The 24,189-nt window shown below is 39.1% G+C and overlaps 1 protein-coding gene across 2 annotated transcripts in view; it reads left to right on the top strand.

Moving 5' to 3' along the window:
- Positions 1-24,189, top strand: part of PARP8 (poly(ADP-ribose) polymerase family member 8) — a 112,449-nt gene that overhangs the window by 62,831 nt on the left and 25,429 nt on the right. Inside the window, exons 7-15 of one of the 2 annotated variants that reach the window (XM_040090682.2) lie at positions 3,099-3,193; positions 6,388-6,448; positions 7,499-7,589; positions 10,371-10,437; positions 11,801-11,926; positions 12,456-12,560; positions 14,024-14,588; positions 16,852-16,905; positions 17,009-17,104. In XM_040090682.2, coding sequence (XP_039946616.1) covers positions 3,099-3,193; positions 6,388-6,448; positions 7,499-7,589; positions 10,371-10,437; positions 11,801-11,926; positions 12,456-12,560; positions 14,024-14,588; positions 16,852-16,905; positions 17,009-17,104 — 1,260 coding nt within the window. The remainder of the gene's footprint in view (positions 1-3,098; positions 3,194-6,387; positions 6,449-7,498; positions 7,590-10,370; positions 10,438-11,800; positions 11,927-12,455; positions 12,561-14,023; positions 14,589-16,851; positions 16,906-17,008; positions 17,105-24,189) is intronic. The other variant, XM_040090683.2, reaches the window with a different exon arrangement.

The raw sequence follows: 24,189 nt of genomic DNA, 5'->3' as shown, positions 1-24,189 counted from the left end.
TCTGAAGAAAGGACAGTAACCTCAAGGTGACTGAAAAGGCAGAAAACAGCTGGGAGTGTTTATTTCTTGAACCACGGCAGATACATTTGGTAAAGGATGCCTGGCAGTACCCAAATGAATTAATAAATATTAACACTGCCCGTGAGAAACCAACACAAGGTTGTAAGGCGTAAAAGGGCTGTGTAATAGACAAGACTGGTTAAGTGCCTTATATCAAAATGGAAACTATATTATATTGCATTGTCTTCTCTGTGAGGTAATACTTTTATCTGAAGGAATAGTAGCCCTCAAAAAAAAAAAAAAAAAAAAGTCATCACAGAAAGTGTATTTAAAAAGAGGAAACCAGAACATGTCCAATTTAAAATTTTAAAAAAGACAAAAGTCTAACAAAGACATTTAGAGTTAAAAAATAATACTGAGAAATCAGCAAATAAATTGGAAATCAGGTAATGAGCAAAGTGCCTTGAAAGACAAAAAAGAACAATCCTTTTTCAAGCAAAGTGTTTGTAGGAGTTGTCAAGAGAGCACCAGGTGTGTTGTGGGGACAAAAGATTTGACCATGTATGTGTGGAACAAGCAAGGCGGGCTCCTTCATTTGAGACAAGTGTCTGCCGTGCCCACAGAGAGAGGGGGCAGAAATACTGACTTTAAAACAGAGGGAAGAGATGCCAGTGTAATTGAGTGCAATACGGTTAGGAAAGATGGAGGTCAAGGGTAATTCTTGGTATTTCTAAGTGGCTACAGCTGGAAAGACAAGAGAGCTGCTGCTGATGAAACAAGGCCCATGGAAGATGGGGGATTTGATGGGCAGTGTAAAGAAGATGCAACCTTTTGTAAATTAAATGTTTTTATTCACTCCCTAGGCACCTGCTTGTAATCCTCCCAAAGGATTTAATGGATAAATACTTTAAAGTAGCTAAGTAGTTCAATAGTTTAAGACCTATTGATTTTCAATGGGATTTAGGTTTGTAAATCGCTTAATCTCCTTTTAAAAAGCAACCTTTTGTCAATCTGAATAAGGTCTCAGATTAAAAACAGAGACTTTCCAAACACAGACCTTTCATCACAGCAAAGTTACCAGATTTCTTAGCTTTTATATTCGCTTTTTCTGCAACTCTGTTAATTCTTGCTTTGAATCTCTATCTTCTACATTTGCAAATAAGGACAGGAGATGAAAACAGAAAAGCTGCTGCCTTTTGCTCTCTCTCTGCATCTCTTGTGCTTCAGCTACAAGACATACTTGGAAATGCAGAAATACAAAACTGACAGCCTCCTCTGCGTACATCAATATGTCTGTGGCACTAATTCAGGGGTGGAAAGTACCATACTGTGGTCTTATAATTTGCCAGAGCACTGCTTTATTTCCATTTTGAGTTCATAGCCTCTTACCATGAGAAAATATATTGGAATCAACATTATGTTGAGCAGTGTAGTGTTCTGCATAATGTTCCTTTTGTATTTTGCTATTATTGAAACATAAGACTAATCTAAAAATCTGGTTTAGGACCAACAAATGTGGCAAGTGCACCACAGCTACAATTTGTGAAATGATCGCTGTGCCTTCTTTGGAAGCAGGACAGCAATTATTCATGCATCTTTAAAGAATTCTTCTTTGAGTAATGAGCATGTAAAAAGGATTGGTTTCCCCCTTCCTAAAGTGAAAAAAAATTACAATAACAATTTTCTTCCCGTGCTCTTCTACTTGGAAAATTGTTCTGATATGCCTGCCCGAACAAAGGAGGGATACTTTTTAATAACCTTTTGGCCATGAATAATATTGATATCTCTGAAAAATACATGTCCATGCCATGCTGATGAATTCTGTGCCTTATACTTAAAGAATTCTAGATCTAAGTCTAATCAAATTATTCTGCTGATTTTCAAATATAAAAAGGTGATCATCTGATTATTATTTTAATACTACTGAAATTTAATTAAATTGAAAAGCACGCCTCCTAAGTATCAGAGCTGAAAATGTATTAGCCCTGGTTTCCTACAGGTTTGGGTGTACAAATGGAATAAACAGTATTGCGCTGGATGTGGCTGTGCAATAACAATAATTCTCTTCAGGATTCCTGCATAAGATGTGTGGGTCTAAAGGGGTAAATTATATTGTGCTGCTGCTTTGATCTCTTGTCAAAGCTACAGACCAGATGCTACACTCCTTTCTGAATCTGTTCAGATCTAGGGAGTTCATTGACTTCTGTGGAATTACTGTCATTCTAATTGTTGTAAAAATATAGGTTGAGGTTCACACAATCAGGATCATTTTGCTTGAGAAAAAGGTAGTAATAGACAGAAGATGAACACCCAAAGAGGTATTTTGGACCTTGTAGAAGATAAGAGGATATTAATTATTTTGACTTTATACAGTCCAACCAAACCAGCTCACAAGTTTTGCTTTTTAGTGGAAGCACAGACATAATTTTTTTTCCATTTTTCTTGTGGAGTTTGAAAAGAACAAGAGGATTGGTGTCTAGATGTGTACTTCTCTATACCTTCCCCGGTGTAACACTTAACATGGGGAAGTGTTACTTTAATTTTTTTTTTTTTTTTCATGTCATCTCATATTATTGCACTGGTGGGCAGAATGCAGCCAGTGAGTAAGCTGAAAATGTAATTTAGATATTGAGTATAGAGAATAGTTTCATGCTTCTCTTGTGCCTGAGCCATTCTGTGTCTAGTATATATGAGAGTGTGACAACAAACAAGAGCGAGCAAACCTTTGTGCTGTAGTGGTTGGACTAGGACAACAGGACTGGGAACATCTGGTTCTTCTCCTACTTAAGATTTTTAAAGTACGCAAGTGTCCCAGAAAAGACCCTGGGACAAAATAGGACAGATGGATGAGTACTTTGCAACTTCTCTTCCCACAAACAGGAAGGGAGCCCTCAAAACCCTTCAAGGCAGAGGTGCCTGCTTTGAAAATCCTACTACTTTAGCAGATGTAGTAGCCTCAGGGCTTCAACTTGTCCCTTCTGAGTGTGGCATTAAGGAATCTTAATGCAATGTATTTTACTGAGAGGACTTTCAAGAGTCTAAATCAGGCGCCAGAAATGAAATACAGAGCTCTCAAGATATTTTTCTTTCCCTAACAGGTTAGCTATGATGGAGAACTTCACAAGCACCCACAGCTGGAGGCCGATTTAACAGCAGTGAGAGAGATCTATGGACCTAATGCAGTATCTCTCAGGTATGGCATTCGCCTTCCTGTATTGTGGAACCTTTAATGTTATGGACTTTGAATTCTGTATGGACCTTCCCTGGCTGCCAAATCACAAGTCTTTTCTGGTGATTTCTGCATGATGTGTGACAAAAGGAGGGAGCGCTGCAAACCAGCGTCAATGATGGGGTTTCAGGGGTTCTTCTGTGGTTCAGCATGCTTACAGGTAGCTGTGCCAAGAACGGCCCTGTTCTGAAACATGATTGTCTTTTGCAGTTCTAGTCAGGCAGTTGTGTTTTCTTGTAAATTACTATGCAACATTTCTTTAAACCCCTGTTAAACTCTTCTTCTGTCATATTCTGTATTTTGCCCTGGAGGTGAACGAGTGGAATGATAAGAGATTTAATAAATACTTTCCCTAGGGAGCAACTGAAGGAATTGGATTTGTCTAGTCTAGGAGAAAAAGAGGAAGAAGACACAATAGCTTTTCTTCTTCAATAAAGCTGTTTGTAGGTAAAACGAGTGATCAAATACTCTCTACTGTCATGACAACCAGAATAAGAAGCTAGGCTTTGATCAGAGATTAGAGAAGTTTTCGAATTGTGGGAATCTAAAGTACCCTATACAGGGAAGTAGTGGAACCATGGTCAGACATGAGTTACTGAGAGTAATTACACACAAATTTTGTTGGGCGTATATGGATATCCGTGATTCTGCCATAGTGTGTATCGGTGTAGTCTATATATTTTAATATGCCTCAGGTACTTTATAACTTTATTTTCCATCAATTTTATAACATCAATTTTCCATCAATCTTAATAATTCCGTAAAAATAACAGGTAGGTAAGATGTAACAGACCTGTCAGATATATTGCAAGGAAAATATCAAAGTTGTCATACAAACCAAGTAAGAAGAAGAGAGCCTACCTACAGCTCTGGTGTAATATTCCTTTTCAAATTAAATGGAAATTTATTATACTTCAAGAATCCGGGGAATTGAAATCTAAATAGTTTTATATAGGTTTAGGAAATGAATAAATATTTTTTTTGGTAAACTGATAACTATGAAATTCCTTCAAGCTCCTAAAAGGGAGACATTATATGTAATCTTTCAAAAACTTAAGTGCATGTAGTTTATTGAATCAACTGTTTCACTGGAAACACTGTGATCCCCTTGAGCTCACTATAGTAGAAACTGGCACCTGTGGCTGTTTTTGGCATGTGTGAAACTTCAATGCTTTAGCCACACTATTGCAGCTGAAAATAGTTGCAAATTCTTGGAAATACACCCCACAGCTTTAAACATTAATTTTCATCCTTCTTGGGCAGCTCCACTTCTCTAAGAAGAGAGAAGTTTGTCTGACAGGGGTATCCATGGAGAGGCTGTGAAGTTTCTGTACCTGCATGCTTTTCACCACTGCCCTTAGAAACCTGGCCACAAAAGCCCTGAGAAAGTGATCCATCCAGCTGATCCAAACTCTTCCCTATCTCTTTACATTGCTTATTCATTTATGGGCAGAGGACCTCTGGAAGCTTCAAAATCAAGATGTGCTGATGAAACCATTGTAGACAGCAGATCATAAGATACAGGTGTTGAAATAAAGCATGATTTCCTACTCATGTCAGCGTGGGAAATTAAAACTAGAGTTAGCATCATCTTCTAGGACAGTAGTGGGGCGGGGGCAAAGGGATTTCAGTGATTATGGAAGTCATTAATTTTTATCTTATTCATTCTTCACTAATATTTCTATTCCATTAGTTTAACTATTCCTCTGTTTAATTTATAAAATTATTCTTGTTTACAGCCTTTTGAATCTCAGTTTTGAATCTCAGCTGTAACACCAGCCTGCATTGATAAAAATGACTTAAGATAGCATAACAATGTTTGTATCTTCTGGAAGGAGAACAAAAACACCTGATGCCACTGTTGTGTAGGGTAGTGGCTAAGCCATTCAGTAGGTGGAGAGCTTCAAAGCCAGGTTTTCAGTGAGCTGTAGGAGGTCAGCGAGTGCCTGTACAGCTCTGGGTGAGGTGACAGTAGAGCAGCTCTAAGGGTGGCTGGGAAGTCTCCTGTAATTCGGCCCTGTCCTGCCATTCCCTTGCCCTGTGTGTGTCATGTGCAGACACACCTGATCTAGAGAGAGAACTTGGGTTTTCCCTGACCAGAGAGAACCACTGGGTTGCTGAGTTTTGATGGAAGGGGCTCCCTTCACCACACTTCGCAAGAGCTCAAGCAATCTCCAGTGCAAACTCAGCCCTATCACACCTGAGAGGCCCCTTTGGTAGGAAAGAGTTACATTTTAGTATTTCAAAACTGCCTTATTGACTGATTTGTGCACCACTGCTGCTCTGCACTTAGTCAATTTTAATTGAACAGCATGGAAGTCGCTGTGAGAACAAGCATAGAAATGCATTTTTAAAGTTAAAAACACCCTTGTGACTGGAAAGCTAATCTGTGAAAATTTGAGAGACAGTACCTTTACAGTGTTGTCCACTTAAGTAATGTAAATGTTTTCTGTTTAGGTGTGTGAGTAAGTATTTTTTAGCTCTCTTTTTCCAAAGCTTTCAAGTACGTTGGGGGAGGGCAATCAGAGTGAGTCAGAAAATAAGAGGCAGAAAAGTCATAGTTTAAATGTAAGATTTCAGATGGCAATGTTAAATCTGAATCTTGCAGTACTACACATAACAGATAAAAAAGATAAGTATTGCCTTGAGCACATTACAGGGCAGTCTTTATTTTTGACAAACAAATGCTTGAATGTATGAAGCAATCCTCCAGGTATAACATGCTGTCCTCTAGGCTATGTTGTATTTGTCTTCAGTGGTTTATCTAAAGTCTATTTCTGGCTGTTAACCAGAAATACTTTTGAAAATTAACAAGGGTTTTCTTGAGTCATAAACGGGAGCAGCATGTGACTATTAATTTTTCTTTGTTCATTTGTGCAGTACGTGAGAGAGAAATACACAGCAGCAATGGAGAGATTTTGGGGGAATTAGTGGAAAATATTTAGGCTGTTTCAGCAAGATCCTCTGAAAAAAAGCTTTTAAGTGCAGGAGATGGTCACCCACTGGGAATATTGATCCAATCTATGTAAATGTGTATTTTATAACTATTCTGATTTTGCAGATAAGATAACCCTTTATAAAATCTTCCATGTTGTATATACTCCTGGATTGAGGAGTATCTTAAAGAGCTCTAATGTAATGTAATTATTTCCTTTCAGGGAATATGGAGCCATTGATGATGTAGATATTGATCTACATATTGATGTTAGCTTTCTTGATGTAAGTAATCTAATCACAGAATTACATAATGAACATTAATACCCATTTAATTTTGCTACACATCAGACTCTCTGGACAACCATTGATACTTTCCCTTTTTGGAGACTTGATCTTCACAAGTGGGTGTCACATTATTGATTGATACACGGTGGAAAGGTTTTCTTTGCTTCTGTGACCGCATTGTTAAAATGCTATGTTAGGCTTTTATTTGCTGCAGGTGTCTTTCCTTCCAAACATTTTTTATGAGTGGTAAATGTTTTAATACATATAAATGAAACACCATTATTTTTATGTTAACCTAGATATGAGTCAGGTGAGAGCACTTCTTGTAGTCCTGAAGGGAAGAGGACTTTGTCAGGAGTGCTCCTGTACACTGAATAGAGAAAGGCTTGATGGCAAAGGGACGGGGGTGCTGTTGGTTGACTTGGCACCATGGCTTCTCTAGCTGTTGTGCTGTCATTCAGCTTCAGTCTTCCCAACCTCATCTGTGCAGCAACTTCCTGGCCTCAATATATAAAGAAAAAAATGAGAACTCTCAAGGGCACGATTAGCTTCTGCAGAGATATGTTGTATTTTCAGGTCCACACAGCACATAAGGCAGTTATTGAGCCTTACTAAAATTTTAAGAAAATCTGATCATAGCGTGAATTATTTAGACCGGTTTTAAGGAGCAGAAGTTTCCTTAGCCCTTAGTTATGGGGATAATTTCCATTCTGTCTTTTTTGTTCCTTTGCTTCTCAGCTTTGAAGCAGTACCTGTTGGTAGATGGGAATGAGTCTGCCTGTACTGTACATGCAGTGTTGCGTATAAACCTTTGCTTGGTTTAAATGAGCTCACTCAAGAACTGGAGGCAGTCTGACACTGCTCTTCAGGAGGCGTTGACATGCCATAATTTGTCCTGAGTCTAAAGTGTAATGTTGGAGGTGATACTAAACAACTGGGTAAATGGATGGATGGTGTTTTTAGCAGCCCTAAGGTAGACTGAAAAAAAAGTAGTAGTTGCTTACGATGGCTTATGATGTCTGTTGTTTTCTTTTTGTCTTAAACTAGGAGGAGATTGCTGTGGCTTGGGATGTAATTCGCACAGAGCCTATAATAGTGCGACTGCACTGTTCACTTACACAGTACCTAAATGGTCCAGGTTGGTCAGTCGTGTATTCTTCTTGTGCCTTGTGTGGTGTCCAGACTGAGCCGTGGGGTAGACACTTCACTACCAAATCTTTGACCCTGCATGTGCTCAGTTCTGCTGCTGAGAGGAGTCCTGATTTGAAATTAGGCTTACGTGTATTTGCATGGCCAGGCCCTTCCTAGTGACACAGGCCTCGAATTTAAACTTTCACGGGTTGATTTTGGGAACTTGTTTTCCTGATATCCTTTGAGATGCAAGTGCTTCCCCTAGGAACCAGGGTAAGGTGTAAAGATCAGGAGTTTCTAATACGTGATTTCATTTTTGAAATCAAGCACCGTCTGCATAGATGGGATATGACGGATAGTGAAGACGTACGCAGACCTGTGCAGCACATTAACATGCCCTTCTTTATTCAACCTTAAAGAGTCAAAGCCATGATAATTGCTCTTTCAGCTTCTGGTTTCTGTAGGAGTATGTGAATTTGGAAATCTTTAGATCTGAAAGAATTTTTAAGTGAGTAAACTTTCCTCATGAGAGAAAAATGGTCAAGCTCATGAATCAACCGGTTTTGAAGGTTTGGAAGCGTTCATATGTGAGAGTCAACTTCAGATATATTTTTACAGTGCAAGTCAGACTCGGTTTGGATAATAATTTTCCCAGCCTTGGAGACTTGCAGTACAGGCTGTCATTTCAGGCTTTTATCTGTGGGAGAATTCTGCCTCTGGAAGATGAATAGATATTTCCAGCCCTGTTTAGCAAAATCTGTCCCAACGAGCTATTTCTATTGGATATGTTGTCTGACAATTCTAACTCTAAGCTATGTTCTGTTCATTCAAATAAGCATTTCATTATACCAATCCTTTTTTCCCCTTGACTTTGGTCTTTTTGTCTGTGGTTTATTACTTCAATCATTTTTGTTAATGTACAAATCTTAAAATACGCATTTGCAATAGCAGGAAGCAGTGTTGGTATTCAGAACATTTCTATTGAAATGTATTTTAAAAAATAAGGAAGTGCAGCACATACAGTGAAGTGTGTAGAGCAGCGTGCAGTGAAAAATGAGAAGTAGCAAGAATACATATTCTGCATGGCTGACAAGGTTAAGGCGGGAAACAGTTCCCAGTGCTGCAGCTGACTGCTGGTGGGAGTGCCGAGTTCTGAGAAAGGCAGGAGCAGGGCCACGGGCAAGAGCTTTGCTGACGTTGGTTTTATGAGCTCAGCTGCTATTGCAGCTGTGTCTCTTTACTTACTAGCAAAGCACAGTGAGATCCACCATCTTTTGTGTTAATTCTGTGAATTCCTCTTCTGTTTTCTTGAGAACACCTGGCCAGAATTTTATGCTGTATCTTTTTCTTCTATACTACATTCCGTTGATTGAGAAACAGGAATACTGTACATTCCAAAGCACAGTGGGGGATATGAGTACCACCCTGTAACTGTGTAATATACTGATTTTAGATAGTTCTTCCAGTTAAGAGCTTGTCTCAGCAGTGTCTGTGTGGGTAGTCTGTCCCTTGTGCATTAAAAACCTGTCACAGAGAGGATGAATCAGCCAGTGGCAGTATTGGCATGTCTCCTCTGAATGTAGAATCTAGACAAAAATTTAGGTCTAAATGTCAGGTTTTAAGATTGCTGGTTGTAGGTATGATGGTATTCAAAATATTGCCCATCCCACCAGCCCCCTGCAGGGTGCCTGATATTTGGACAAGCGTGAAATAATTCATCCCTTTTGAAAAAAAATCATCAGTTTGTGTTTAAAAGATGAGTTTATGTTTGATGTTACTTCGATAATAACATTAGAGAAAAGACAACTATTGACCTTTGAACTAAATTAGATTGCATGGCCAGGTTAGATATACTTTATTTTGTTATCAAATTTAATCTATTAAAGCAAAATTAAAGTACAAACTTTGATATTCTGAATAAAATCTGTCTTAGTGATCAGAATAACATCAAGATGCTGATTTACCATATGTAATAAAAGTTGAACAATTTTTTGTTTTCATTTCTTTTTGATTTTACTTTAGTCATTATCACCATATGCAATACAAAGTATGCAGTCTGTTCGTGCTTGTAGTATGCTTTGGCTCTAGTCCTGCCTTGAGGACCTGCGGCTCTTTCAACAAGCACTGGGTTCCACCTGCCACTTCTATCTAGCAAATGTTACTGAAGGATTTTAGTAAAGCCACTAGCTAATTTCCATTCTTCACCCTGTACATTTGCAATTTCTGACATGAATATGGGTATACCAGTGTTAGGATGGGCCTTGAGGAAATTTCAGGGTGAGCCATGGCCACTGGAATTCATATATCAGGCACTTAGATGGTGGGTTTGGATCTCGTATCAAAACACCCTCAGAAACAAAATCAAGATACTGATGAATTCAGTTTCAGTCTGGGCTTTCTTTGTAGCCACACGTGTATAGACTATTTACTTGGGAAAAAACTTCAAAGTATTAGGTGAGATGAACTGCCAGTCCATCTGATGTTGCTTGCTACTTGCATAGTGTATATGTAAAAAAAAGATACGTTTTTGTAAATAAAATGGGTGGGAAGAGATACATTTGGGAGAATTCCATTTGTAAAATTGTAAGTTTTATTGGCTGATATTCCAAAAGAGACCATCCCTTTCTTAATATGCTTAGATGACGTGTCCACTCTTGCCATTGCTTCAATGTAATTGTCTGTAGTCAAGCTCCACATAGAAGAGGGTCCTTAAATAAAACTTATGTGGTCATGAGTTTGTCATTACTGCTGTAAGTTCTTATGTCAACAAAATATCTTTTTTCCCTAGTGCCAACTGTGGATGTATTTCAGATCTCTACTAAGGAAAGATTTGGTCTGGGACATCAGCTGAAAAAGTAAGTCTGGAAAAGTACAAACTCATGTTCTTAGGCAAACAGTACTCTCTTTAGTTTCCCAACCATGTCAAGTGGAATAAAATTCATGTTGGCAGGTTGGTTGTTGGATCAAAGTTTTTCTTTAAATAAAAGTCAGTGTTTGCCATTTTAAGTTTGGGTTTGACAGCTGTTGATGGAAACTTGGTTTGTGTTGCTCGCCAGGGTTTTCTGTCACTTTGTTGCCTTTTAGGAGGTAAGCTGTAAAAGTGTTAAAGACCATATCTAGGAATGTTCAATTTCATGTTGCTGCTTAGATGGTGGAGCCTCTGAACTAGGAGTCTTTTTGAACTTCATACATACCCTGAGGGTGCAATGCTTTCATGGTTGCCTCTAGGATATACCACAGGAATTAGGCCATCCATGTTTTGAGGACAAGATGGAAGAATAGTCAAAAAAATTGACGGTTTCATGTGGTCATATTACAACTCATTTTAATACAATTTTGCTCAGTCATCTATTTGCATGTGTTTTTGTATATATAGTAAATTTTTAAGTGTACAGGCTTTAGTGTCTCACCATTACAACATTAGGAAACCCCTGAGGGAAAAAAACCCATCCTGTTTAGTGTTTTTAAGAAATTCAGTGCAACATTTTCATAATCTTACAACTGAAGCAAGTTATTAAAATCTCTATGGTATATGACCTAGAAGAAAAAAAAAAAAAAAAAAAAAAAAAAAAAAAAAAAAAAAAAGCTCCCCCAAAATGAATAGTCTCTTAAAATGTTTTGCCATTTATCTTGTCTGTGATTTTTGCACCAGGCCATTACTAAAGGTGACATTTTCAAGAACTTAGCTGCACAGTTCACAACTGAGCCGGAATAAAAATACCCCTGGAGCCCAGTGGTCCCTCATGGCTGTGGCAATGGGATATTTCTTCTTCACACCAGCTTCAGCTCTCACTTTTGTCACTATTAAGACCCCCACTGCCAGATTAGAGTCAGAGAACAAGGTTCTGCTTAGCCATGCAGGTGGTGTGGTCATGTGGGAGGCAGACCCCTGTAGCTGGATTTGATACCCTTGACTCAGTTTGTCTCTAGAGCTCCATGAAATGTATAGTCTGCATAAGTTTTGCAGTTGCAGTGGTTCTTTACACAGACTGTATTCTCATTAAAAGTCCCAAGGTAAATTAGTTCTGTGTGGGGGGAAAAAAGTGTTTTTGAGGGCCTGGAGCACCCAATCATTAATCCACACAAAGTGACAGAAAACCAGCTGTAGAGTGAGAACTTTGCATTGTCACCTGCATGGTGACCACTGAGACCGTAGTATTAAAATGAGTATGTCCTGACTGGGATAAGAAAACCTTTCTTTTCTATCTTAATTTGCAGAATCATGCAGACATTTGTTACACAACAGTGGAAGAACAGTAAAGAAAAATCTAACTGTACGCACAATAAAAAGGTGTCTGACAAAAAGGTGAAATCCCCTCTGCACATCTTTTCTACATTGCGCAGGTAAGAGCAAGGGAAATAAGCAGTTATGACCATAAACTGTTCAAAATTTCACTTCACAAGGTGAAATCTGGACTTTTCTCCAAAGAGAAGTTCTCTATTTATATCTTACCTCATGGGCTTTCAGTCCTTGCATTGCATGACATCAGGAGTGAACTAGGTACTGCTGCAGCTTCTAAGATTATCAGAAGCCAGAGCATTTCAGTGCCCTGCTCTCTGAAACAGCCACGTTCCATCTAGAACTGGAAATAATTAATTTTATTTTAACTTATGTTTGTGGTTTTATTTTATCTTTACTTGAATAGCAAGAATGAAAATACAAGTAATACATATACAAGTAATACATATGTATAGTATGTTATGTATATTTTAAAAACCTGTGTTTGTCCAGCTCTTCTTTATACAGCAGTTTGTATATATAGTTTTCTAAAACTGGAATGGTCATTAATGAAAGACTGATTTTTGAAGATGCTGAGCACCCTCCCCTCTCCAGTATTTGACTACATTAATGTTTTCCACTTCTGAAATGCAGGCACAGAATTTCAAAGAGAAAAGACATTAGAAAGCGTAAGAAAGAGTTTATGAATAGTTTGAATGAATTTGAATTTAATACGATTTCTGCCAGTTGCTCATACTCGTAAGTATATGTAGAATCAGGCTCTGATTTTACCTCTTTCAGGGATGTAACTATTTATTCTAGTGTGTTTCCTGATTACTGAGGGTTGACAGATCACCCCTTCGATTCACCTACTGAATTTGAATTGAATGCTTCTTTGAATATTCCTTCTTTTTGACGAATTTTTGACAAAATTTGACATTCAGGGTATGGAAAAGAGGTAGAATACAAAAATCATGCAGATTGAAAAAGGAGGGAATGTCAAAGATGACAAAAAATCGTCTATTCAAAGGCAGAGGAGAAAAGACGGTGTTTTAAGTAGAAGTCTTATGCATTCCCTACCACACAACGTGCCGCTGCCAAGCACAGGCTGTAGCTTGGGGTTTGCTTTTATTCAGAAAGGGCATACAAAACCAGCCCATTCTTTTTCCTCTTGGTTTGGGAGCTCAAGTCCAGAGACGGCTCCACCCAAATACAGGGCCCCTCTCTGTCCCCAGGGCACCACCATTCCTACCTCCCATCTGCAGGAGGGTGGTAGTGGGTCAGCTGCTTACCGTGAATCAGCAGCCCCTACGTGAATCCTCCACTGTCAACACTTGCTAACAGGGTGAGGAAACCTGCCAGCCACTGCCCTTGGGTTTTTACTTCTATATTTGATGCAAAAAACCCCAAAACAACAAAAAACAACTCCAAAGATTGGTGTTGCTTATAAAACATAGGAAAATGATTCAGCATACCTGTTAACATGTTCATTGCACGGACAGGTGAATGTGAACCTTACAGAAATGTGCAGTTTGTGTGAATGTTGCTTCATAAAAACCTTTTATTCTTTGCTTTCTGCAGTCAGAATATAGGTTTCTCACATTCTCTTTTCTGGTGTTACAGAGTCAGAATTTGTCTGTAACCAGAAAGAAGGGTATAAATTTGTCTTTCACAAAGTGCTTTAAGTTATTACGATATTTTTAAAATAATGTCCTTTTCATCTGAATTAGGTTTGATTTAATGTCTCAAAGTTTCACTGCTCATGGTATCTTCCGTTGGATCAGAACATAGAATTTGTTATCCTGTGTCCAGAATACAATAACTGTAATGGGATCATGCCATGATCATTGCATTGAAAAGATAAATTTTGATAAGGAAAATGTGTTATAAAGGGTGGATTTAATTTCAAAGATGATTTCCTGAGTAATTGGTTTGTTTTGAGACATAGAGGCCTTTAAAAAAGCTCTAAAGGTCACAGCTCTAACTTCTACTTAAGTAGTTAACTGTCTTTTTGATTGATAAGCTTGAGTGTAAATAGGAGTAAGTTGTTTGCTTTGGTATTGGAATTATATACAGTTGTTCTAAAAGTTTGGGTTACATTTATCACTAGTGAAAAGCAAGAAAGACAGGGGACACTTAAAAGTGTTTACATCTGTGTGATCTTGCTCTATTTGCCCAGGAGTTTTATTATTCTCCAACTTTGCCATCTTCTTTATTCTAAGGTCGCCAAGTTATCCTCCACCTGGCTGTGGTAAAAATAAATCGAAACTGAAGTCAGAACAGGATGGCATCTCCAAGACTCACAAACTACTGAGGAGGACTTGCTCTAGCACAGTGAAGGCAGAGGATGCGTGTGCCACAAAATCTCACAGAACCTTTGGCCGCTCGTTATCGAGTGACCCGAGGGCTGAACAGACAGTGGCTCTTAGATCGCACAAACTGCTGAGTCGTGCTTGCTCTGCAGCTGTCAAGCAGGAGGAGTGCATCACTTTAAAGCCCCATAAGGTGTTAAATAGGTCGTGCTCTGGGGATCCTCGATGTGAGCACAACAGCACCTTGAAGCCCCACAAACTTTTAAGCAGATCCTACTCCAGTAACCTTAGAATGGAAGAATTGGATGGATTGAAGAATCACAAGTTGCTCAGCAAGACTTACTCCAATGCCCCTAAATCATCCAAAATGGAGCCTTTCAAGGAGTCCACCATGGCAGAGAGCAGGAGGCTCTCTCTTACCTCAGGGCTTATTGGTATCTTAACACCATCCTCATCATCACCTTCACAAGCTGCTGTGCGTAATATTTTTTTTTTTTTTTAATTCTGCTCATTTTCCTCCTGTTATTTTCCAAATGTGCTATTATGCTTTTTGCGTGAAGGCGTGAATACTTAGGTTATATGTTAGTGACTATATTGGATATACTGTTAGACGAGCAATGAAATCTGCTTTTAAGGAGGATTCAAACAGCTGTGCATACACATATACTTAAGTCATAAAATCATAATTTGCTGGGGTCAGGACAGAGATTTTATATGTCACGTTGAAATGCAGTCTCCATGCACAGCTGCTGGCCATGGGAAAAATTCAGTCACCCACTTCTTCCCTGCATACTTCCTGCAGGAAAAAAGGAGAGTGTGCACTTCTATGCTGCAAAATTAGGCTGGTTGCAGAGGACTTTTCTCATTTCCCTGCTTGCTTCATGGGGGAAACAACTGTCCATTAGATGGTTTGAGTGCCACGTCACCTCTCCTTCGGGTCTTTGCATCTGCCATCATCATCATCGTCATCATACTGGAATGAACTCAGTCACGTTCCTCTCACCTCTTGCGCATTTGTGTCCGTGAAGGGTTAAACCTTCAAATGTGCTGGGGGACATCAGAGGCCACACAGGGAACTGGGCCCACACTGGCCCTCTTCTTTCCTCAGAGACCTGATCAATTGGGAAAACAAAGGGTAGCATGTACTCTTGCATTTAAGAAAGACCTCTCAAAATCAATTCTTCTGCCTATGCCTCTTAAAAAATGGGTTTTTTGCTTTAGACAGAAGCGTGGGTTTGTTTGCAGTCTTTCAAGGCAACAGCCTGGTTTTTTGTGTTTGATCTGGGCAGAAATGCTTAGAAAATAGTTCACTCCCTTTGCCTGGTGGTATCTTGGAAGCTGATTCTTCCTTCAGATGCCATATATATGTTTAAAGTAGTGCATTCTAAATAATGAAATTACATTGAGTGCTCTATGTTTCATGGTAATTTGGTTTAATAAGCTTTAAGCGATACTCTTCAGATCTAAAGGCAGGGATCCACTATCGTAAGATCATTTATATGTATGCTGTGTGGTTGATTTATGTGATGTGCACAGCAAAATTAATTTAAGATGAACCATCAGACTTTCTAACTTGTTGGAGTTTAGAGATGCATTTTTTTCTGATTCAGCAGAGGATGTATTAACATAGCAAGACTTTTCTCTCCTGACATTAATAGGAAAAGTCCCTCTGGTTTTTATAATATAATGAAGGGCTGACTAGGTTTCATTACTGATGTTATCAGCTGATAGGGAGAAGATGCAAGCCCTGTTTGGCAGCCTGTAAAAACTACCCATAATTTATTGCTTCAATGCACTTACTTTGAGGGAAGATCATCACATACATGGTCAGATGTAGTTTGACTGATGTTAGTGGAAGGGCACCAAGAGTCTATTTCACATTTTAGATGCAGGCACCAGATATATGTGGGTGCCTAACTGCAATTTGAAGTCAGTGGAATGAAGAAGTGATGAATCAAAATACTGAGTTCTCTTCAATTCTCAGCTAAAATATTAGAGTCTCATATATGAATAGAAGTAGGATTGTTGCCCAGATGAGAAATGGAGAAGCAGTTAAGCAATTAAACAGTAGAGAAATGAAAGGAAATAACCCTATTAAAAAAACCTGCCAAAACACTGTAAATGGAGCTAATCTAACTCCATTCAAAACAAGGTTCAATTGAAATAGATGTCAATCTGGAGGGAAGTCTGAACCTTACTGACTCTTGTAACAGAAATTACTTCTAATTTATGTTGTTGTGTGCGGAAAGAAAAAGAATTTATGTGGCATCTGAGCATAAAGATCTGTTAGTGTGGTATTTGCAGAAGTGAGACCTTAGTTCATATAAAATAAAAAGGGTTTTCAGCCTTACTGAGAGTTACAGTAGTCTTTCAGGCCTCAACGTACAGCCCATATTTGGACAGGCAATATGCAGTGAAAACATAATGGAAGTTACCAAACTTCAGTTTATTAGGATGAACTGAAAGCAGTGGTGTTTTCATTTGAGATTAAAATTTCTTGGATGGTGAGATACAAGCTTTCATCAGATTTAAGGACTAGAAAGAAATACTAAAAACCTACTCCATACTCAGTAAACAGTAAAAGGATTGGTTATTAGTAATACCTGCATGATGCAAATGAGAGATCTCTTAAGATGCAAATTGTTTATATATTTACATGCAAAAACTTACAAATGCTTTACCATTTCCTTGTAATTCGTCTTGCCAACACTGAAGCTGACTCAACTTTTCCCTTGCAGCAAAATTATGGTGCAAAATGCATTCCGGTGCGAGATCGTGGCTTTCTTGTGCAGGTAGGATGTCATATCCTATTCATTTATGAAACACTGTGGAGCATGAGCTGACTGTTAATTATTTTTAAGCAGATGTTGTCATTCTCATTTTCATTGTTCTCAGACTATTGAATTTGCTGAGCAGCGGATACCAGTATTGAATGAATACTGTGTAGTTTGTGATGAGCCTCATGTGTTCCAGAATGGCCCTATGCTGAGGGTAAGTGGTGTGCTGGTAAACAGTGCATTTTATAGTGCCTTGAATAGCTGTGGACCATACAAACCTGTTGGAAAACTGTTGAATTATTTCAGATGGGTTTCATCCTTATACTCTATTGAGATGCAAAAATATGAAGCATATTAACTAGATTTTGCAGTAAATTTGGGGGGAAAAAAAGTCTTACAAGGAAGGGAGTGAGAAATTAAGGTTGTATCCTAGCACAGAAATGTAAAGGGGCATGTGTTTCACTGAACACGATTGTGCTGCAGTAGTCACCACCAGATAACACAGAGAAAGAAGTGCATTAGAGTGCTTTCCCAGTCTTCTGAAAGCTCAGGGCACTTCATCCCTGAGCTTTTATCGAGCCATGACCACGGTATTTACATACACTGGTCTTAATGCCAGCACTTTGCAAAATTCTTCTGACCTTGTTTTGCTCACAGGCTGCTGGAATGAGCCATCCTCAAATGTGATAGAAAAGGCGGTAGAAGGAGATGTTCTGTAAAGTGCCTGATCTAGCAGTGACCCAGTCTAGGGGCACTGCTGTGGCTCAGTATTCCCAAAGTCTGTCCAGTTAGGCAGCTCTTCCTTTCGTTCCTGTATGACTGGGGACAGAATTTTGCCTGCTGATCACTGTAGCCTCTCTCATGCTGTAGGTGAATGCGTACAGTGGAAAAGAGTAAGATTGGTCATGAGAGACACAGTGCCTGGAGCTGCTGGATGGATCAGTGCAGCCTTGTGAAAGAGTATATTAACAGAATACAATTCTTTGCTTTAGGACTGGTCTTGCAGTTTAGAATCCTCTTGTTTCACCTGCCCTTCATCCAATAACAAAACATGAGTAACCTTGAAATATTAAAGCCATGGAAAACTAACTCCAGTGAGTGAATGGTCTGATACCAGGCAATTTTTCCACAGTGTGGCCAGCAGCTACACATAAGCTGTAACAGATTTGTCGATGACAGTTCCACGGAACTAAATTCAGGAAGATTATTGCCTCTACCTGGTAGCAGCAGTCACCTCAGTGTCATTCCCCATGACACCGACTGGCACCAGGGTCAGGCGTTCCATCTGCCTGCAGGGTGTGCAAATGGGCTGCTGGTAGGATTTGAAAAAGCATATAACACTATGCAGTTAAATGAACACAGGTTTAAGTCATGGTTAAACCCCTGTAGCTTTGGATATCCAATCAGTGTTATTTTTGCCTATTCAAGTTCGTATCTGTCTTTTAAAAACAATGTGTTCTGACAGATTAATCAGTAGCCAAAACTGATTAGAAGCCTGTAAAAAAGGCATCAGTTCCTTGCTGTTTGTCTTTGAATGCGCTGCTATGTATACTACCTGTGACAGAGATAAGACTGAATCAGTAATGTTTGAAGAGTGGTTAAAGTTTGAAAAGCATAATTATTTAAGTTATTGGAGTTTATCTGTTGCCCATAGGTCAAAGCAAACAGTGGGATTTATTATATTAAAAACAAACAAACAAACAAACAAACAAAACAAACAAAAAACCCCACCAGAATGGAAAGTTATGTGCTCTAAATGAAAAAAAAAAAAAAAAAACCAAACCTAATTCCTTCTTTCCCACCATAAAGACTAAAATCTCTCAGAATTAACTCCTTTGTATCTTCAGCTCAAAGAAGGGTCATTTTATAGCTGTTTGATTAAGAGTTTGTCAGCATTTCACAACATAAGATGCTGCAACCGTATTTGCCCCTGAACGTGTATTCATCAGTGCCTTTGAAGAAGCATAACCTGACAAGCTTGGCAAAAGTGAAAGAGTGTCATTATATAACCTAGGAAGAATTAGATACCAGGAAGAAATCCAGCATGCCCTGTGTATGCTTGAATGACTCAATAAGCAATATAGAGACATTAATGGGTTTGCAGTTCTGTAGAAGGTGAGAAAGGATCTCAGTTTGAATTGAGCATTAGCTTGCCCTAGAGTGTATTTAGGAAATTTATGCTTCACTCTACTGAGAGCTCTGGCCGGGGGCAGCCTAAAGTAGTCAGTTTGTGGGGTTCATTTTCATGCTTCAACTGCACACACACACATACACATTCATGCATACATATATATGTGTGTATACATAATGTATGTGAAGAGAAGGAGCATTTTTCTCTTCAGCACTGCTGCAGGAGCCGATCTCAGAAACTGAGTAATTTTGTTACAAGAATGCAGCAAGCTTTCATTTAAGGCAGGGCTACATGCCGTGTAGCCTTATTGAGGATCCCTGGCCTTTGTAAAGAGTTCTCTCTTTGAATACCACGGTAACCTCACCAGGTTTCATGATGATGAGTGCCTTGCCATGGTGTGCTTAGCAGGAGTGTCCAGATCTCGTTTTCTAGAGATGCCTGCATCCCAAAGGCGTTACGTGCATAGGCTCTCTCTGTAGCAGGTTGTGTCACAGGAGGTGCCACACACTGGTCATTCACCAGTTTCTCCCTTTAAAACTTTACTTCCTTCACACAGATGCACACAGGTTCATGTCTACGTGTGGGTACTCTTAATGGTGAGTTTCCTTTCTACATTTTGGACCCTTTTTTTCAACAGCAAAGAAGACGTATGAATTTATAAAAGCATAATAAAGTTATTGCTTGAAAAGTTACTTTAATATCTGTATAGGCTTGATTTTTCTGATCTTTTATGGAATTTTATGCAGTTATAAAAAGGCCACAGAGAAATGTGATTCTCTAATCCTTCCTTCCTGAACTATAGCATAGTATATTAATTGTCTTAAATGCAGTTTAAAAATTCAACAATTGCCATCACACAACAATTGCAGTCTTTTAATACTGTGAAGTGCAGTACCTACTTACAAACTCTTATGCCGTACATGGTTTTTCATGCTAGTTATTATTGACTTATGAAATTCAGATACCCCTCACAACAGCTGAAGAAACCATCTGAAACTGAGAGATAAAGCTTTTTCTTTCCACAGGCTATCATTTTATCTTAGTTACAAAGTATCTTTAAATCAATCTCAGCAAGGTTTGTTCTCAGTATTATGTTTCATTTTCCTGAATAATTTTTTTCTGGGGGAGTAGTCTGGCTTTAATATCTATTTTCATTTAAGTTACTTCTTAAAAATTCTGACATCTTTTTTCCTGTTAGATAACAACCACTTGATGACAACAAGATGTCTCATTTTGTGTGGCTTTATTTAGGCATTAGATCCTCATGGCAGACGTGTCACTGCATGGAAGATTCTGTTGCAGAACAGCTGCATGACATGATTGCCTGTGTTTGACTTGATGATTTTACAGTGGACATCTGTTTTGCTCCAGGGCCCTCAATAATTATCTAATCATGCAAGTGTTCCCTGCTGGTTCAGGGATCCCTCAGTACGTTGAAATCTTTGGGTATTGCTAGGCCTTCTTGGTCCTTTATTGAGCATAAATAAAAGGGCTGCTTTATTGGCTTACTGAAGATGAATAAGAAATTCTTATATTTCTCTTAGGAATTTCTTTACCAAGCAAAGTGAGTATCTTTGAGAATAACTGGTTTTCTTTTGTGCTCCAAAATTCCCTGAAATACAGAAGACCAGAGTCAAATACTCAGTTCCTTTGTGTACTCCACAAGTTTGTGTGTAGAAAACAAAACAGATTTGGTAGATGGGGTGACTTTAGAACATGCCCAAACCTAATGCCCTCACGAGAAACTGCACCTGTATTACTGTGAAGGGGAAGAACAAAGGTTCTCTGGAATGGAGGAAGGAGTCTTGGAAAAGTACTATAGCACATCATGAAGTTGTAACACTCTTCTTTATAAAGGCCCGTGGTCCACTGCTTCATTCCATCCCCTTTAAAAAAACCCCCACAGTAGTAAAGTAGGCAATGTTTTCCTGTAAGTATTCACACCTTTCCGAGATAAGATGGGGATTAATGAAATTTCTTATCATAGCAAGTTTCTTTTTGTATTTATTTCAAAAGCACTGTGAGATCTAGGGATTGTTTACAGTGCACCAGCAGTTATAAAAGCCAAATTGGATGTTTAGAGATATACACACTTTATATAGAGTACTACCAAAATCAGAAAATTACTTGAAATCATTGCGTGGAATGATTTGCAGTTGTTCTGCAAAGCAGAGGAAAAGTGCTATGAGTACATGGGTCCTAAGAATAAAAAATATTGTTCAAGATCTTACGTAACAGGGACGAATCATTTCTAATGATGCTGGTAATCCTGCATATTTCGCTTTTCACAGAAAGATTTAGAAACAGCTTTGAAATCATGAGCAAGTGTTGGGACTGCAGCCTGTACATCCAAACAGCTCCCTTAACCCATAAAAAGAATCACAGTGCATCCTCCTGCAAGGCAACCTATGCTACACAGCTCTCAGGAGCTCTGCCACCTTCTGAAGTAGCTCCTCGCTCTGTTCTGAAAAAGGGGGAAGTGAAAGGGCAAACACAGGTTTTATGAAGGAGACACACAGAAGGCAGACATGGTAAATCTACTGAAAAAAATAAGGATCTGGTCATTTGAATTATTAGCCTCATGTTCCTGTCTTTGAATTCATTTTCAACAGAGAAGTTGTTTAGATGAGCGAGAATGTACTAGTATTTGTTTGTAATTAATTGGCTAGATTTGGATTGTTTCAATAACATACTGTGAAATGGTTTTTTTTTCCCCTGTAACATGTTCAAGCAGCTGGCATTTCATTCACATCTGTGTTGTTGAAATGGTTACATACATAGATTATGCTGATTTCTGTCAAACTACAATATTAGATTAAATACTAGAAATTAACTTAGGGGAGTTGAATGACTTCCACAAAACCCATTCTGAAGTACTGACATATTCTTGCATGGGGCATGTGTCTCTACTGAAAAATTCCTGAAAGTGGATGGATTTGTTTCATCCACGGCCTTACACTGGCTTGTGGAGATCTCCAAGGATGGAGACTGCACAGCCTGTCTGAGCAACCTGTTACAATGCTTGAGAAAGCTTTAGGAAAAACTTATTTTAGCTTTATCTAAAATTTTGGATAAAGTTTAGATAAAGTTAGTCCTGTATGAGAGAATAAAAGTACTGACTGACCTCTAAAGGTCCTTTTCAACCATCTATTTTGATTCATCTAGCTAAAAAAAATATTTTCCAAAGCAGATCTAAGAATATAACAAAGAAGACAAAGCGTTATTTGGTTCAGTGTTAGAAGGCTTTTAACTTTTTTAAATGCTGTTTGAAAGTCTTCCTTTTCTTATTACTAGAATATTCTAGGGAAGGACTAAGTTGGATTTTAATCATGCAACAGTTTTGCCGCTGTAACAGTAGAGAAATAAGTTGTTTTAGGAATTCAGCATGTACTTTCATTACAAACATTTAATGTAATGAGATCATGAGTCATTTTCAAAAGAGGTTATTATATTTAGGGATCTGATTAAAAGAAGTGTAATAAAAATGTGATATCATATATGAAGACTGGAGTAAAGAAAATGTCAGTCCTCTCTTAAAGAAAGGCAAGAAGGAGAGAATCCAGAGAACTCCATCCTGATCACACTCACCTTGTTCTGCAGGAAGGTGATGAAGCAGCTAAACCTCAAAACCATCTCCAGACACATTAAGGACAAGAAAACTGTCATGACAAGTCAGCATGGTTTCACCAGTGGGAATTCATACTTGACTGACTTGCTAAAACGTATTTGGGGAAGTGACTGGTCTGGTAGATGAGGGAAGAGTAGTGGATATTGTCTGCTTGGACGTGAGTAAAGCTTTTGACAGTGTCTGCCATAGGATCCTTCTAGACCAGCTGTTGGTGCCTGGGCTGACTTGGGGAGATGGGCAGGTAGTCTGAACACTGGCTGGATGTCTGGCCTAGAGTGTGATGTTCAGTTGGGTAAAGTCTACTCGGAGGTCCGCAACTCAGGGTGTTACCCCAGGGGTCAGGAGTGGGTCCACTCCTCCTTAGTACCTTCGTTAATCACCTAGATGGTGGTGCAGAGTGTATCCTCAGAGAGTTTGCAGATGATGAAAAAATGGGAGAAGTGTGCGGTACTCCGGAGTGATGGGCACTGTTCAGAGGCACCTCAACAGGCTGGAACAGTGGAACAGTGCCAGGAACATCCTGCGTTTCAGCAAGGAGAAGTGCAAAGTCCTGCAGCTGGGGAGGAACAAACCCAGGCACCAGTGTGCGCTGGGGGCCACCCAGCTGGAAAGCGGCTTGACTTGGGCAGAAAAGGAGGCCAGCTTGGACACAAGAAAGCAATGTGCACTTGTGTGAAAGGCTAATGGTGTTCTGGGCTACTCTGAACAGTAGAATTGTCTCTGTGTGTGGAGAAATGTGATCCTGCCCCTGCACACAGCCCTGCTGAGGCCCCACTGTGGCTGTTCTGAGCTCCTCAACAGAAGAAAGGCATGGCACTACTGGAGAAAGTCCAGTGAAGGGTCACTAAGATGATTAAAGGGGCTAGAGCTCATCACACAGAAGGAAGGGTTGAGAGCCTGGAAAAAAGAAGGCACAGGTGGGATCCTACTAGTGTCTATAAAGATTTGAAGAAAAGGTGTAAAAAGAACGGGGCTGGGCCCCTTACAGTGATGTTCAGTGACATGACAAGAGGCAGAGGGTACAATCTGAAACACAGGAGATTTCAGTGGAAGAACAGGAAACACTTTTTACCTTTTTTATGTTTTCTGAAGGTGACTGAGCATGGGAATAAGTTGTCAAGAGAGGTTGTTCACATGGTTCATATCCATGGAGAAATTCAAAAACTGTCTGTTCAGGCAGCTGGCACCAGGTGACCATGCTTGAGCAGGGATGTTGGACTAGATGACCTGTGGAGATCCCTGCCACCCTCAATCTTTCTGCAATTCTTTGATCTTATTCAGCTTTTACATAGTGTAATTTGTAAAGCTAATGCCTATCTTGCTGTTCTGTGCCTTCCCAAATTCCTCATTTGCAAATACTAAGGCCACTGACAGAACAGCATGACTGAATGGGTTTTAAAGACCTATGAGGCAATTATACAGGACAAAATAATCTCAGAATATGTTCAATAAGGTAATTAAAAGACCATCTGTGTATCAGTTTGTTTTTGTTTTTTTAGTAAAGAAGTCTCCGTAGAGTGCCATCTTGTGTTGAAACCTC

The sequence above is a fragment of the Hirundo rustica genome, chromosome Z (assembly GCF_015227805.2).
Source record: "Hirundo rustica isolate bHirRus1 chromosome Z, bHirRus1.pri.v3, whole genome shotgun sequence".
In the NCBI taxonomy this organism is placed as follows: Eukaryota; Metazoa; Chordata; class Aves; order Passeriformes; family Hirundinidae; genus Hirundo; species Hirundo rustica.
The sequence above is the reverse complement of the archived record's forward strand: the minus strand, read 5'-3'. Positions and strand labels throughout refer to the sequence as shown.